Source organism: Ursus maritimus, unplaced genomic scaffold (genome assembly GCF_017311325.1).
Source record: "Ursus maritimus isolate PB19 unplaced genomic scaffold, ASM1731132v1 scaffold_11, whole genome shotgun sequence".
In the NCBI taxonomy this organism is placed as follows: Eukaryota; Metazoa; Chordata; class Mammalia; order Carnivora; family Ursidae; genus Ursus; species Ursus maritimus.
The window spans coordinates 40382089-40398397 of record NW_024423453.1 but is presented as its reverse complement, the minus strand read 5'-3'; the positions used below and the strand labels follow the sequence as shown (position 1 = coordinate 40398397).

At 41.0% G+C, this 16309-nt stretch overlaps 1 protein-coding gene across 4 annotated transcripts in view; it reads left to right on the top strand.

The window, feature by feature from the left end:
• Positions 1-2289: 2289 nt before the first annotated feature.
• Positions 2290-16309, top strand: part of GATB (glutamyl-tRNA amidotransferase subunit B) — a 92032-nt gene continuing 78012 nt past the window's right edge. For 3 of the 4 annotated variants that reach the window (XR_005833901.1, XM_008685476.2, XM_040626357.1), the window contains exons 1-2: positions 2290-2489; positions 4423-4573. Coding sequence is in view for 2 of the 4 variants with exons in the window: in XM_008685476.2 (XP_008683698.1) it covers positions 2314-2489; positions 4423-4573 (327 nt within the window). In the remaining 2 variants the exon portion in view is untranslated. Of the gene's footprint in view, positions 2490-4422; positions 4574-5300; positions 5398-16309 lie in introns of those variants that run through there. The other variant, XM_008685477.2, reaches the window with a different exon arrangement.

The window sequence follows — 16309 nt, the reverse complement described above, 5'->3', positions numbered from 1 at the left end:
TCAGGGCATGATCCCGGCGATCTGGGATCGAGCCCCACATCAGGCTCTTCTGCTATGAGCCTGCTTCTTCCTCTCCCACTCCCCCTGCTTGTGTTCCCTCTCTCTTGCTGGCTGTCTCTATCTCTGTCGAATAAATAAATAAAATCTTAAAAAAAAAAAACTAATTTAAAAAAAAAAGAGGATTTTTATTAGGTATGCTGCTCTCTCTTATGGTGGTTTTCAAAACACCCCCAACACTTCATGGGAGTGAATTGCCTCCTGACTATGCTCATTACCAGTAGTAAGGTAGCAAAGATCTCCCTCTCCTTTTGCTTAAAGGCTGCCTGTGCTAACTTCTGAGATACAGGATTCCCCTTTCCTCTGCAGTCCTACCAAAGATGGAACCACGCTGTGATCAGAGGCAACTCTCCTGACCCCCAGTCTGGGCCAGAAAAACCTGAGGAGCTAAATGAGAAGGAGAGAGCAAACTTACTTAAGTAACGGTGGAAAATATGGAAACTCAGAGGAGAGATACTAATACAGAATCTCAAGAGTGATCTGAACCTGATATAAAAGTCAATAATTAGCAATGAATTTTGGAACAAATCTCTACCTCTACTTTGCAGGCTCTGTCATTTCTCTCATTTTCATTTTTGGTCATGTGAAAATACTTCTGGTGTAGCAATTTGGATCAATGATAGTGGATGAAAAAACAGAAAAGATGGAAAAGTAAATAATGACATTTTAAGGAGAATAATTAAAATTGCCTCCGTAGAGGGATTAAACTAAATAAAATATCATAATTGTACAAGAGTATTCATGGAAATAGATCGTAGTTTACAGCTGTCTAATCAATAGGTTATTGATTGATCAGTAATTGAAAATCTACCAATGTGAGGTATACAGAGTCTGCAGCTTTTTCTGCGCTCCATACTCAAAGTTAGGCATCAATGATGCCTCCTTGACTTCTCCTCTTTTGTGTCTCCAAGGCAACCAAATTCATGTTTCCCTGAAACCTATTTCTTTTCTAGTTTCTTTATCTCAGTGAATAACTCCACCAGCCATCCATTTGCACAAGCCAGAAATTCAGGAGTTACCTGACCCTACCTAGTCTATCATCATCATATTCAATCCATCACCAAGTCCTTCAGTCTTAGCTCCTAAATCAATCTCATATAGGTCAATTTCTCTTTGCCTCCACCACCACACTATTTCATCATCTCCCTCCTAAGCAACTACTACTCCAAAGGGCGTCCCTCTGTTCTTTGTCAAACATGTTCCCTACACTGCACTACTTCATGCAACAAATATTTTTAAGGGGCCTACTTTGTACTGGGATAATACTTTGTTCAATAAGACAAATTCCCCATTCTCAAGGAGCTTGTGGAGACAGAGGATAAACATCAGAGAGTCATAAGCATAATGTGGAGAAGTAAAATAGGGTGATATAATAGAGAACGGCTGAATGACTATTAAAAATTGTATGCTCAAATACAAGACATGGGTGGGAGTTTCAGAAGGGTTTGAGTTTCAAAGCAGGAAAATAAAAGAAGTCCGTTGGGATGATGGCATCTGCTATCAAGGCTTTTTCGCAAGTAAGGAAAAGTGTTTCAAATACTGAACAAGTACAAAAAAGAAAATAAGTTAAAATGTACCTGAAGGTACAATCTAGGTCTGTTTGTCTCCAAGCACTTCTACTTAAATACAGCACTTATTACCTACGTGAAAGTATCCTATTTTTGTAACTTTTCTGTATGTCTCCTCTCCCAACAATGCTTACATCCCACGAGAATAGTGGCCGTTAATGTCTGGCTCACTCGTCAGTGCCTAAGAACTGTGCCTGGCATATAGTAGGCAAGCAAATAAATATTTGCGCCATTAATGCACAAATTAGTGTGTGAACTGGCAGAGTAAACAGAGAAAAAAACTGAGTGGTCTTGGAGGGTCGGAAGTCTTCCCAGAGATGTCGAGTTCATTTAGTTCAGCTGGAAAGGTTAACCGAGGTATAAATTCCCGGCCGGGTTTCTTTGCTTTGGATCTCCGGCACCACCTGCTCTCGCTCAAACTCATCCACGGACCCCGCCACAAACCTCCCCAACTCCCCGCTAGGAGGAGTCACAATTCTGGACCCAGAAGCCCTCCCACCTCTCCTCTATTTCTCCTGCCCTTCCCTCCCGGCCAGGGTTCCGGCAGCCTTGGAGTCGCAGTGCTCACCGGGAATAGTAGTCTTCCGGTGTGCGCCTAAGGCGTTTTATTCGTTTTTAGAACTACTCTTCCCAGAGAGCTTTGCGGAAGAAAGAGTCTGTATCACCTGACCAGGATCCTGGAGGGGCAATGGCGGCGCCCATGCTTCGCTGGTGCTATCTGGGAAGGCGTTGGGTTTTAGCCTGCATTGACGGCGGTTCTCGCCATGGAAGAGGGGCTGCAATTGGGTTCACGTCCAGCAGGAAAAGGGGACAGAGCTCCGTGGCTCAGCAGCCCCTCATCACCGCCCAGAAGTCAAGGAAAGGGTATACTATTTCATACCATTACTGCCCATTTAAGCGTGAGGTGGAACTGCGGGACTAGGGAGTTGATGGCCACTACAGCCCAGTTTCAGTCTAGACGTGTGTGTGTGTGTGTTGCGGGGGGGGGGGGGGGGTNGGGACGTTGGGCTGTAACTCTCAGCCCCGAAACCTAAATGAAAGCACAAAACTAGCCCTCTATCAGCCTCGCCTCCACACATAAAACAGTCTTCAAATAGGTAGGCGTATTTGGGGAATTCGCGAATATAAAATCGCAGATCTTTTCTTTAAAGTAAAACTGCACACACAGAAGAGTGGATTCAGTCACCTTACTAATAGCACTACCAGTGGGGTCGGTGACACCAGAAAGCGGGATGTTATGTAGCTGACATTTTTTTAGCACTACCATGGGACAGCGGTATTCTAAAAGTGGAAAGGGAGACTTTACCTACAAACTCAGGATGGTGGTGGCTTAATGTCATTACTCAGAAAACGGCTGTCTCTGGAGGCGTTTCACGTTGAACGTGTTTCTAGACCTAGGAGGATGCAGTCAATACAGGAGATCTTCCCTCTGATTGGAGAGCTTTGCTTATTTTGTTAGATATCCTCTAAACAGCTGTTTATACTTTATAAGACTTAAATAGTTTCTTTTTAAATACAGAAACAGAAGACACGTGTTCAGTAATCACTTTAGCCTTTGAGATAGTTAAGTTGGCATTATATTTGCTTTTCTGTTGGAGCAACAGAGGGAAAATGTCCAGAAGCATTCCGCTTCTATTCCTTTCATAAATTAGATCGTTTGGCTGTAAATGTAAAGTATTTTTTCTCTCTTGTAACAAAACTGCAAAAATAGTTTTGAGTGATGTTTTAGTGAATACAGAATTTCTGATGAGTTCTTCATTTAATTCCTCTCAAATGCCGGTGGTGCTTCCAAGCTTTAAAAAGGAATTAATCTTCTCACAGTACTATAGATATAAAAGTTCATGTGTTGAAATAATTGGAACAAAACTCAGTCCATGTAAACAAAAAATCTAGATAATACAGAAAATTGCTTGGGAGAAGAGCAGGATAGGAATAAAGTATGGAGGGAGTGTATATAAATAGGCATTGTCCATGGGATATGGTTTCAGAAGGAATAAGCACACTTATAAGAACCCGGAGAGTCCTGTGTGTGGAATGTTCATACAGACCGAACAGAGTAGGAGAGGTTATAGCATTTAACAGCTTCTTAGATTTGATAGCAATCAAGCATAAACAAAGAAACCTGCAACTATATCTTAGGAAATTGAAAGTGATTTGGGGGACCAAAAAAGCCACATCTGATGGTTTAATGTTTTCATTTGCCCAAAATCCCAGGAAGGGTATGTTTTAGTGATGATCTTTATATCTGTGCCACTCTGATCATTTTACTTGCAAGCTATTGTTATAAAATGAGTTCACGGAGAATTTCCCTCTCTCTTTAAATAAAATATACAGCTATTTACCATTATTTCTCTAGTAGTAGAAGCATAATGTTTATGTTAATTCTAAAAATGTTTGCAAGGTAAGCTTTCATTTACTGAGTTATTAATTGATAAAGGACAGTTAATTTGGAAAATGCTGCTTTTCACTGGAGTCAGCCAAGCAGACATCACCTGATAGCCCTTTCTAAATTGTTTCAGGATGCCATAGTTTTCCTTCATCACCTTCCTCTTTGTACGGTAAACTCTTCCTATGCCGTGTTGTCAACGAATTTTATTTTGCTGGTCTTGTAGATGTTCATTATGAATTGCTTTTGATTTAGTAATTGATACAATATGACATATTTTCAAATGTAAGAATCTAAAATCTTAATAAGCTAAAAACACAAATAGCAAATTAATGTGTGGTTTAGGGTCATAGAAATTCATGCATGGTGATGGATCTAGCTACTTCTTAACGATTCTTTCTTTCTCTTCAGTGAACACAAATGGGCAGCTGTGGTAGGTTTGGAAATTCATGCCCAGATCTCCTCCAACTCTAAACTCTTCTCTGGATCTCAAGTCCATTTTGCAGCACCTCCAAATTCTTTGGTATCTTTTTTTGATGCATCTCTGCCTGGAACTCTGCCGGTAAGGTTTTTATTTCATCATATTTTCATTAGAAAATGTTTCTGTTTTATTGGACATAGATATTGATTTCCTTGCTTTCACGCCTTGGCACAACTCTTAGGAAGTTCTTGTTTAGGGAATTTTGGGTGAAGTAGGATGAACTAAATGTCTTCTGAAGACCCATCTCTGTAATTCAAAGTCTAAACGTCATCCATTTGTTCATACATGTATTCACTCCTTTCACACACATTTTAAAATGTCTACAAAATACCAGACACTGTGCCATGAACTAGAACATGAAGATGAGTGACAATCCTTGCCTTTGAGGGGTTTAAAGACTAGGTGGGGAGAAGTGTCTTATTTAAGTGTCTACTTATAAACAAGTAGAGTACTGTGTGATTATGCCTGTGAAGGTAAAGGCATGGCTTTGGAATCCAGAGGAGGGACACCTAATTCTGTAAGAGAAGGATTCTTGTGAGAAACTGAGGTATGAGTATGATTGGAAAGCTTGTTGGAAGAGGTGATGTCTGAGCTATCTGAGAAGCCAGAGAGGAGTTAGGCAGATAGATGAAGGAGGAGGAGGAGTCTAGCCACAGGAAAGAGCATATGATGCGTGATATTACAGTGTCAGATCAATAATGATTATGATTATTGAAAACTAAGTGGTCAGTAATGGAGAGAAGAAGTCAACCACAGTATGCATTGAGTTAACTATTCATTTTTCTGCTCATTTTCACTTAAACCCAAGGTTCAGTGTACTCATCAGCAGGATTGCTATCATATAATTTCATATAGTTGGCCGGACTTTGAAGAAAAGGATGGAAGGAACAATGTGAATATTTGAGGTAATAAATAAATCATAGTCTGCCCAGGACATACAGCATCAGCTGGGTGTGGGATTTCCGGCCATCCTTGGAGGGAATGTGTACACATGGTGGTGATTGGGAGGGAGGAGGAGGGGCTGTCACGGGTGACTTTGTACTCTCTTTCAAATACAAGTGAAAGCTAGTGACTTGACCATTGGCCTGCTTGCAGAGGCCGGTTTACTTTTCTCAGAGTCGCTGTCCAGAGTAGAAGGTAATGGGTAACGCCTCCAACGTGTCTGCTGTACCCAGGGCTTTGCTTATATTGGGGCAGCGTCTCTATCTTGGAACTTTCTCCTTACTTGTGCTTTTGTTGTGGAGGGCTCCCATCCCTGCAGACCCTATCCAGGGTTACCTTTGATTTGCTCTTGAGTCTTTCTGGGGGAAAGACAGATAAAAGGGTGTCTGTCCCTCCCTCCCTCTGGCTTAGGAGTATCTATCTGTGGAGAAATCATTTTTGTTTGGAAAGAGACAATTTTTCAATTACAAATGTATGAGTTCTTTTTTGGGCAGAGACGCAGATATAGTGGAAATAGAGTAATATCTCTTCAGACAAGTGAAATGGAAAGCAATTCATCACAACACCTCCTTTTTTCCTTCTGAGCTCAAAACTTTTTTTTTTTCCACATGGCAGTTCATTATCAAGAGACTACATGTAACCTCTGAGTTCTTTCTAGGTTTTTCCTGCTGGGAATATAGTATCCAGCAAAGTATTTATTGTAGTTCACATTTGGAAATAGATCTATTTGCATATAGACATGTTTTCCATAAATAGGCTCTTCAGTTGTAGCTAAATGTGGTCAAATATTAAAGACAATTCATAACAGCTAAAATGTCAACATATTTTGAAAGACTTCTTGCTATACAAAGGTGCTTGCCCAGTGATAAGCAGAGTAGTAAAACAGTGAAGGTGTTTGGGACATTTGAGCATTGAGAGCTTGGCTAATATTAATTAAATGACAGTCAAAGTCTAGAAATCCAGTTTTGCTTGAGCTGGGATTTGTTTTTTCTCTTCAGAGCCTACCACACTCATGACTTAAGGAGCCTAATGGGTTATTCTCTCGAGCTAATCTGCTGCTGCTTCTAAAATGTTTCTGTCTTTCAAAGACCGATTTTGGGACGCCTGGGTGGCTCAGTCATTTTTCGCCTGCCTTCAGCTCAGGTCATGATCCCAGGGTCCTGGGATCGAGTCCTACATTGGGCTCCTTGCTCAGCAGGGAGGCTGCTTCTCCCTCTGCCTGCCGCTCCCCCTGCTTGTGCGCACTCTCTCACTCTCGCTCTCTCTGACAAATAAATAAATAAATAAAATCTTAAAAAAAGAAAGACGTATTTTAGTATGTGAGCAAAATTATACCAAAACTACCAGAATAAAACATTGTCACTCCCATAGCACTTCAAAATCCTGTGATTTACCTATGTAAATGTATTGAAACATTTAGACAGCTGTCCCTCTCTAAGCTCTTAGATGGTGTATTGGTGCTGTGATATTCTGACTCAGCATTTGGTTGTTTTTGTGCAAAAAATGGTGACGACTTGTCGGATACACTGATAAGAAGATAGAAAAAGGCAGCAGAAGAATTTAGGCTATACTGTAAGTCTTTTTCTGGAGATCACATTCATGTGCTCTGCTGGCCCATTTAAAGAGAAGATATGATTAGTGTCTTTCTATACGCATTTGATTCTCCCTCTCTCGATTGTGTCTTCATTCACTCAGCTGACACTGGATGCCTACCATGTATTAGCCATCGTACGAGCTCTAGTGACACACCCTTGAATAAGATAAAAAATAAACATGGGTCTTGTCCTCATGAAGCATGGACAAGTAAGCAGGTACTTGTAGTACCTTTTAATGAACATATTGGTAGTGAGAATACAGGATATGTGCTTGAGATGCACATAGGAGGGCCACCCAAAACAGATAGACAGCATTTGCAAAATTGGCCAAATAAAAGGGAATCGGGTGTACAAAAATCAGAGGAGAAACAGGACATGGCTTGCTCTAGGAACTGCAGGAGGTTCCACGCATGGTAGCATAGAACTTGAATACGGCATGGCAAGAGGTGAGGTTGGCATGGCAAGTATAGACTGTACCATATAATCCCATTTGCAAGGAGGTAGGAAGAGGTGAGGAGAGTACAGGGTCAGAAAGTCCTCTAAGAAGGGCGTGTTTTGAGAACGAGGAACTACAGTAGTGTTGAATTTAGTGAGAGGTCAAGTAAGGTGAGGACCAGGAAGTGGCCATTGGATTTATCAGCAGGAGTATCCTTTGAAAGAACAGTTTCAGTGGAGTGATGGGAGTAGAAGGTAGGTGGTAGTAGACTGAGAAATATAAGGAAGTTGCAGAAGAGGTGAGAGAGTGTGGGCAGCTGTTTTAAGAAGGTTGGCTATGAAGGAAGAGAGAATGCAGGAGGTGAAAGGAGACATGGAATCAAGGGGAACGTCTTTATTAGTCCTGTTTTCCTTACTATTGGAGAGATTTGAGAATGCTTAAATACCTATGACTTAGAGTCAACAGTAAGGTATTATACACTTAAAAATGTGTAAAGAAGGTCGATCTCATGGTAAGTGTTCTTGCTGCTATAAAATAAAGTTTTTAAAAATACTGATGAGGAACCAATGAAGAAGGGGAGTTAAAGACAGTTAAAGAGGCTTGAATGTGTGCGTTTTAATCTGTCTCTCTCGCCACCCCAAAGAAACCCCACTGAAATTATAGTAAAAGAATTTGATAGTTATAAAACCTGCATGAGGATGGGAGACCAGAGTGCATGAGAGATGGTAGATGGAGATGGGCTGACTTAGAGCAGAGTTAACTATAAAGGGACAGAAAGCCTGCAGAAACTAGTGAGAAATGAGATGTCATCCCCTGCATAGCCTCAGAAAGGGTCCAGATATGGGATCCTTAGGTTTTGCGGAAGGCCAGGGGGAGGTGGAAACAAGGGATTAATTCAGTCTGGATGTGGAGCAGTTAGACTTAAGGTCTTCTCCTTGACCCTCTGCAGCTGTCCCACTCTAATAGGAATCTGTAGTTTGGGGAGAAATTCAACTGGTGACACACTCCCCCTGGAGACCCCAGGCAGAGAAAAGGCACTAGTATCACACAGTGTCTGCACTGTAGAGTCTAGGGCCTGCCCAGTGCTTTTCTCCACCCTGTTCAAAGCGCCCAAGTGACCTAGGATAGCCATCTCTCCTCTTCCTCTCCTCTGCCAAGCAGGAACCTGCAGGAATTTGTTTGGAGATTACATGTCCCTGGAGGGAAGAACTTCAGATACTGACACTTGGGGGTGGAGGGGTGGTCTCTATATTTAAAAAAACTGTCTGGCCCCTGATTGTCCTAGAATGCAGGCCATCAGTCAACAAGCCCTGGATACTTACACAGAACTTTTAATCAGAATTTTAGTACCTTACTTCAAGATATAAACCAATGGCCAAAAATCACTAGACATTTGAGGAAGTTCTCCAACATAATGAAAAGGGCCCCAAATAAAAAGACCAGAAAGAAATAAGTAACAGATAATGCAAGGGGGAAAAGGATACTTTAAAAATTAAAAGCTTTTATAAATGTCCTCAGATAAGAGAAGGTAGCTGCATTCTTCGAGTTAAGAATGTGATTTTTAAAAATAAAGGATCAGAATAAAAAACTCTCAGAAATTAAAATTATGATAGCAAAAAAAAAAAAAAAGAAAAGAAAAAAATCCAGGGAATTTAGAAGACAAAGTCAAGAAAATCTTCCAGAAAGTGTAACACACATACAGTGAATTGGACAGTAGGGGATAAAATAAGAAAATTAGAGACTCAGGCTAGGATGTACAACATCTGATTCATGGGAGTTCCAGCAGACGGAAGAGAGGAAGCTATCAAACAACACAGATTAATTTCCCAGAACTGAAGGACCTGAATCTCCAAATGGGAAGGGCTTGCCAAGGACCCAGTGCAAGGGATAAAAATAGTCTCACATATGGGCATGTGATCATGAAGTGCAGGAATGCCAGGGATAGAGATAAGATACCGGAACAAAGAAGAAAAGAAAGGTCACATGCAAAGGACTGGGATTCAGAAAGTCATTGGACTTCTTAAAAAGCTGCAATTAGTTGGAAGAGAATGAAAGAGTGCCTTAACAAAAAAATCTTAGGAAGAAGAAAAAATCGTTTTAATTTAGAAGTCTGTATCCAGCGCTATAAATTAAGTGTGACAGTAGAATAATAAGATTTTCAGACAGTCAGGTTCTCAAAAGATGGGCCTTTCACTATCATGAGAACCTACTGGAGTGATGGAGAGGTTCCAGATTGCCACCTCTGCAACGGACCCGGGTTATCTGGTGGGAAAAGAGGATGGATGGCTCCAGAACAGAGCGGTTTCAAGAAAAGAAAAAAAAAAGTGTAGTTTAGTGGGAATAGCAGATATCTAATGTTTGTGTAGACACCAGATTTTACATATACACTGGAGTCTTTGAGAATAATAAGCAGTAGGTAATAAAATATTAAGCAAATGATGAAGCCCCATCAGCTCCAGAAAAACAAAATGTTCACAAGAAAGGAAATGTAATCATAGTACACTTAACAGCTCAGCAGAGAAACATATTTACTTAATAATAGTAGAAGAACCAACTCTGATATAACTAGGATATTGGGAAATAAAAGAATAAATTCTCATCTACCATTATCAGAAGTTACATTCTAAATCGACATAATGGACAGAAAAAAGTAATGTAAGAATGTGCTCTAGGAACATTTTTGGCCACAGATTAGGAGAGGCCTCTTTCTCCTTTTCAGGCCCTATGTTGGTTGATTGGTTTTGTTTTTGTTTTGTTTTAATTTTTAAAAATAAGGCAATGAGTGAACGATTTAGAGCTCTCAAGAGACAGATTATTAGTCAAAAGGGTTTTCAATGATGTTTTTAAAAATTTTATGTAAAGGTCGTATTAAGTAATCAAATATTACCTCTGCTGGTTTCTCAGCCTTCTGCTGGTGAAATATCTTTTTTGTTCCCAAAGTCCGAATAGTGATGTACTCCCCCCACGCACCCCCACCCATAACTCCCACCCTTACCAGGCTCTGAGGAGGAGTAGGCTCCTCCCCACTCTAGATGATTCATACCCAAGTTCACACATGTAGAGTACCTGCTTCCCTGGTGGTAAAGTGATCTACCTCTCTTCCAGTTTGACTTTTTGGTCTTGAACGTTACTCGCCTTTCCATGGTGTCGCACTTAAGGATGGCGTATTTTGTTCTTGAATAGAGATGGAATACAGTAGCAAGTGTGGGTAAATTCTTATGAGACAGAGTAAGATAAAAAATATTGCAAGATATCTTGGCTTATAACTTCTTTAAATTATCTCTTGGGAATGGAATGGGCCAGGTCTTGGTGTTCTGTGTTCTAAAACAAGAGTACTGTGTCATTGGGACAGCTATCAACTCTGTCTTTTTCCCAGATTAAGGAAGGACTGTCACTTGGCAAGTGGCCAGCAGCCTTGGCCAGCAGGTGATGGATTTTCCAAAGGTCCCCTGGCACTGCATATTACTTAAAAATAGGAAGATAAATATGACAAGACAGCTCAAAGATCTGAAGATAGGTGCTGCCAGGGAACAGGACTGGTGGGTGAGGGTAGCAGGAACTGCTGGTTTTCATTTTAAATTATTTCAAAATACCTGCCTGTAATAAATTGTTAAACAATCAAAAGTTAACTTTAAAGGAGTAACGTAGAGAAGAGGAAATTACTGATAGAGTCAGGTTCCTCAGAAAACAAGAGTTATCCTCAGAGCACAGGGAGAAAGACTGCTTTCTCTCTATAATCTCAGGGAAGATGTGTCCCTCCAACCCATGAGTAAAGGCGACTTTTTAGGTTGGGTTATGGAAGGTTGAGAAAGCTCCCGTCTGGCTTTTTTCCTCTCTTTGCAAACACTGTTTCTGACATCTCTCCTTTTTGGAGCTCTTTCTTGCCTGAGTCAATATCCCTTGCCTTCTGGGCCTGTGGGCCAGAAAACTTCTTAGTTTTTCTGCGCCTCCAATCGTTTCCAGCTCTTGAATGATAGTACAGAATTCTAAGCAGACAGTTATTCCCCTCAGCATGCTGAAGACATGATTCCATTGTCCTCAGGCATCTATTACTGCTGATGAGAAGTCTGCATCCTTTGTAAGTAATCTGATTTTTCTCTCTGATAGCTTTAGCCAGGACATGTCTAGGTGTGGATTTGTTTTTATGTATTCTGCTCAGTGCTCAGTATGATTTTTCCACCTGAAGACTCTACCCTGGATTGTGGCAGTCTCTCTGTGGGACGAATTCATGGCAGCCTGTACCAGGGCCCATTGGGCTTTATTAATAATGAACTGTTTCTGTGTTACTGTCACTCAGCTTGGATAGTGCCAACATTCAAGCCCCACACCCAAGCCAGATACAGGGCCAGGGTCTCTGATTTCTCAAGGCCCTCTTTTCACCTTTGGCTTGAGGCGGGTGCCTCCTCCCTATCAACTCCTCCAGTTGGTGGCAGAAGATTTTTTTTTTTTTAATTTTATAAACCCCCCCCCCCCCCCTGGGGAGGAGGGGTCGGGAGGAACAGGCGTGGGAAAGATCCGCTTCACCAGCTGCCTGGTTGAATCCTCCAGGGGTGGACTGCGTGGACCCTACCCGTTTACCTCTTAACAGTTTCACCCCCTCTTGAACTCTCTCTTCAAAGTTCTTTTCAACTTTCTTTTTCGGTACTTGTTTGACTATCGGTCTCACGCCGATATTTAGCCTTAGATGAAGTTTACCACCCGCTTTGGCCTGCATTCCCAAGCAACCTGACTCTGGGAAGACCCGGCCTGGCATGCGGGGATGCTACTGGCCTCACACTGTCCACGGGCTGGGCCTCGATCAGAAGGACTTGGGCCCCCTACAAGTGGGGCCGGGGAGTGGGTCTTCCATATGGCACATTTCCTGCACCCCACCATGGTGGCAGAAGAATTTTTGACTGGACCAGGATTTTGTGGTTCCCAGCTCCCTGCCCCAGTTGTCTCACAGTCTTGACTTTTACTCCTAGGGGGCTTTAAATCACCAATGTCTGGTGTTTCCTGAGCCTGTTAACAATAATGATAGTGGTAAAATCAACTAATGTTTACTGAGCTTGCTGTGTGGCAGGCACTGTTCTAAGTGCTTTCTTCGTATGTGTTGACTTATTAATTTTTTAGAAGATTTTCTTTACTTATTTGGAGGAGTGAGCATAAGAGAGAATGAGTGAGCACCAGCAGGAGGAGAGGGAGAGGAAGGAGCAGACTCCCCACTGAGCAGGGATCCCAGTGCAGGACTCGATTCCCGGACCCTGGGATCATGACCTGAGCTGAAGGCAGATGCTTAACCAACTGAGCCACCCGGTGTTGACTTATTTTAATCTCGTATTAACTATGTCGGGCAGTTCTCATCATCATCCCAATTAGAAGGGAAGTGGAGGAGCTTGATACAAACCCAGTAGTCTGGCTTCCAGGTTCACGCTCATAACGATTTTGCCATCCCATCTCTTACAGTTACCCTTGGGTGATAGACAGCTTTTGAGCTCCTCTACTGCCATGGGCCTCAGATTTCCCTTCTCGCTTTTGAGCTTGGCTGTGTGTGTGTTTATCAATTTATATGTTTATGTAAATGTGTGTATAGATAGACTACGTGTTCTCATCCCGCTTCTACCTCCCACCCCCAGTGTGTCTGTACCCCCAGCTGTGTATCACCTAGGCTGCTATTTTGACCAGTGGTTACAACCCCCCCACCCCTGTTCTGATTGATGACCCTTCTGAATGTTTCTTAGGACCACAGGCATTTTATCTTGTTATTTTACCTTTAGTTTTAGAATTATATGAAATCCCATCATAAATCTTCAGACTGAAAAGGTCATTCAGCCCATTTTCTTATAGGCAGGATTACAGCTGAACTAAGGACAGTATTCTTTGTTTTTATTAACAGGGATTCAGCCTCACTCATTACTTTGACCCAGTAAAACCTCTTACTCTGGTATGGAATCTTCCTTAATTTATTACATAATTATAATTAAATAATTATAAATGATATCTATAGAATTTAGACAGAATCTTAGGTTATCTGCTTAGAATTTATTTGCAATTTATCAGTGTCATTCTAATTTCTCTACTTACAATACTTTATACATGACATATGAAATGGGAAGAAAAATAGGAAAGAAAACATATTTGTTTGATAAAATGTCAAATTTACAAGTCTATTTGTTTCATAGTTTGCTAATGTTTCCAGTAATGGTGAGATTTCATCAAGTTTGTTTGAAATTTATGCATGTGCAAACTTGGCTTGGCCACACACACACACACACACACACACGCATTCACTCTCATTATTTGAGATGCCTGCGCCCTCCTGGTGTCCGTCCCTGTGCAGGAGAAAGCAAGGGGGACATTGTTGCCTCTGCTGATGCCAGCTGGTAGGTTGCTCAGCTATGGCCGGTAGATAACTACTTCTGATAATCAGGCTGCACCACAATTAGGTTAATTAGAAAGTAGTGACTCTGCTCTTGTTTTGCTTGTTTGAAAGCTCTTATCTGTCCATAACACAGAACCCCTAGTCATTGTGAATGTCTATTGTTTCCAGAACTGGGGAAAGGGCTATAAAAGCTCTTTTCCATGCATGTATGCAAGAATATTATCCTCTTTTCTTGGGATTGGCCTAAAAAATCATTTGAGGTTTTAAAATATCAAAGATGTTTGGAATTGGCTCTGACAGCTATGGAATGAAAACTGGAACATTGTTTACCGCATTTTACAAAACTTTCTTTGATGTACAGTTGACCCTTGAACAACGTAGGGGTTAGAGGCACATAGTCAAAATCCACATATAATTTTGACTCCCCAAAAATGTATCTACTAATAGCCCACTGTTGACCAGAAGCCATACTGATAACATAAATAGTCGATTAACACGTAGCTTGTAGCTTATATGTATTATATACTGTATTTTTATAATAAAGCTTCTAGAAAAGAAAACATTAAGAAAATTATAAGGAAAACACATTTATAATACTTCATGTATCAAAAAAAAAAAAAGTAGACCTGCACAGTATAAACCTGTGTTGTTTAAGGGTTAACTGTATCACCATTAGTAGCAAGAAGAAGGGGAATGAAGAGGCAGAAAAATACGATGTGAATAAATCTGATGTGATGCCTGCCCCCCGGAAACTTATAAACAATGGAGAGACCATGCTTTGTACTAGAGATTCCTATTTGAACATGTATGCAAATTGTACCATAAGGGATCTTGCCCCTTAAATGATAATGTGAATGCTTTGTAAAATACTTTGAGATTAACTTAATTTTTAGATTTCTTATGACATATTTATTTAAAGTTAGCTGTCCGTATCCTAGCTCTCTGAACATAGCAGATACTGGTAATAACTTTTGTTTTGAAGGACCTAATAGATTTAGAAATACTTGACTAGTTCTAGAAAGCATTAGGCTGAAGTGCTTTCCTAACTCTTAATTCCAAATGTAATTACAGAAGTTGTTTGTAACTGAAAACTTCTAAGCGAAATCAAAATTCAAGAACACAGCATTAGGGAACTGTTTAAATGCATACATTTATAATCAGATCTGTATTTACCTCTCTTTCCATTCCCGCTAGATGATGTTTGGTTATTTGACGACAAAGACAAAATGTGACAGTTTTCTATTAAATTTTTTTTCCATTTCAATGATTTGCTTTAATGTAATCTGTAGAACTTATAATTACATTGTATTCTCAGACTTTAATCTTTCCAGTCACTCTCCAAGTCACTTTGATAGTTTTCCTTCATTCCTTTGTAAAGTATGATGTTCCAGGGATGAGGAGTTTTGCCCTGTGACCTTTGTCCCTATAAAAGTAGTGTGCCTGTGAGCTCATACACGCAAATGTGGAAAGCTTCCCTTCCAGCTCTTAAACTCTTCTCATGGTCCAGACTTGCCTTCTGATGTCATTAACCGGCTGTCCCCCATGAACTCAGATGACTCATGATGATGATGGACATACATGGTCAGTAGGCAGCATGACCTCACCTCCCCTCATGTGGGAAACATTTGACTCCTTCCTTGCCATGGATCTTTTCCCACCTTTCCGTGGATTCTTGAAAGCCTCCCTCTTTACAACTGTTTTCACCTCCCTCACCTCTGTAGCAGTCTTGCCTGCACTATTTCCCACGTGAAATCTGACCATATTAATAATAACACTTCTACTTTGTATCAATATATGTTTTTGGGGTGCCTGGGTAGCGCAGTCGTTAAGCGTCTGCCTTCGGCTCAGGGCGTGATCCCGGCGTTCCGGGATCGAGTCCCACATCGGGCTCCTCGGCTGGGAGCCTGCTTCTTCCTCTCCCTCTCCCCTGCTGTGTTCCCTCTCTTGCTGGCTGTCTCTCTGTCACATAAATAAATAAAATCTTTAAAAAAATACATATATGTTTCATACAGTTGGTTGACCATCCTTTTATGTATATTGTTTTTAGGGATTTTTTAAGATTTTGTTTATTTATTTGAGAGGGAGAGAGAGAGAGAAAGAAAAAGAGAGGGAGCAAGAGCACAAGAGCAGGGGGAAGGAGAAGCAGACTCCTGGCTGAGCAGGGAGCCCAACTCAGGACTTGGTCCTAGGTGCTGAGATCATGACCTGAGCCGAAGGCAGATGCTTAACTGACAGAGCCACCCAGGCGCCCCATTCATAGGGACTTTTGTGTTTGATTATAAGTCTCTAAAAACTAGTTCATGGGTTTTTCTTGGGCAGGTTGACAGGACTTTGCATACAACATGTATAAAACACCCTTAATAAATATTTCTCTATATAATTGCATACACTTACGTGCACATACGTGAAGAATCCATATGAAAGATTGTTCTAGGTGTCTAAAACTCTTTTGATATTTTTTAACCTCTTTATGGGAATCTAAG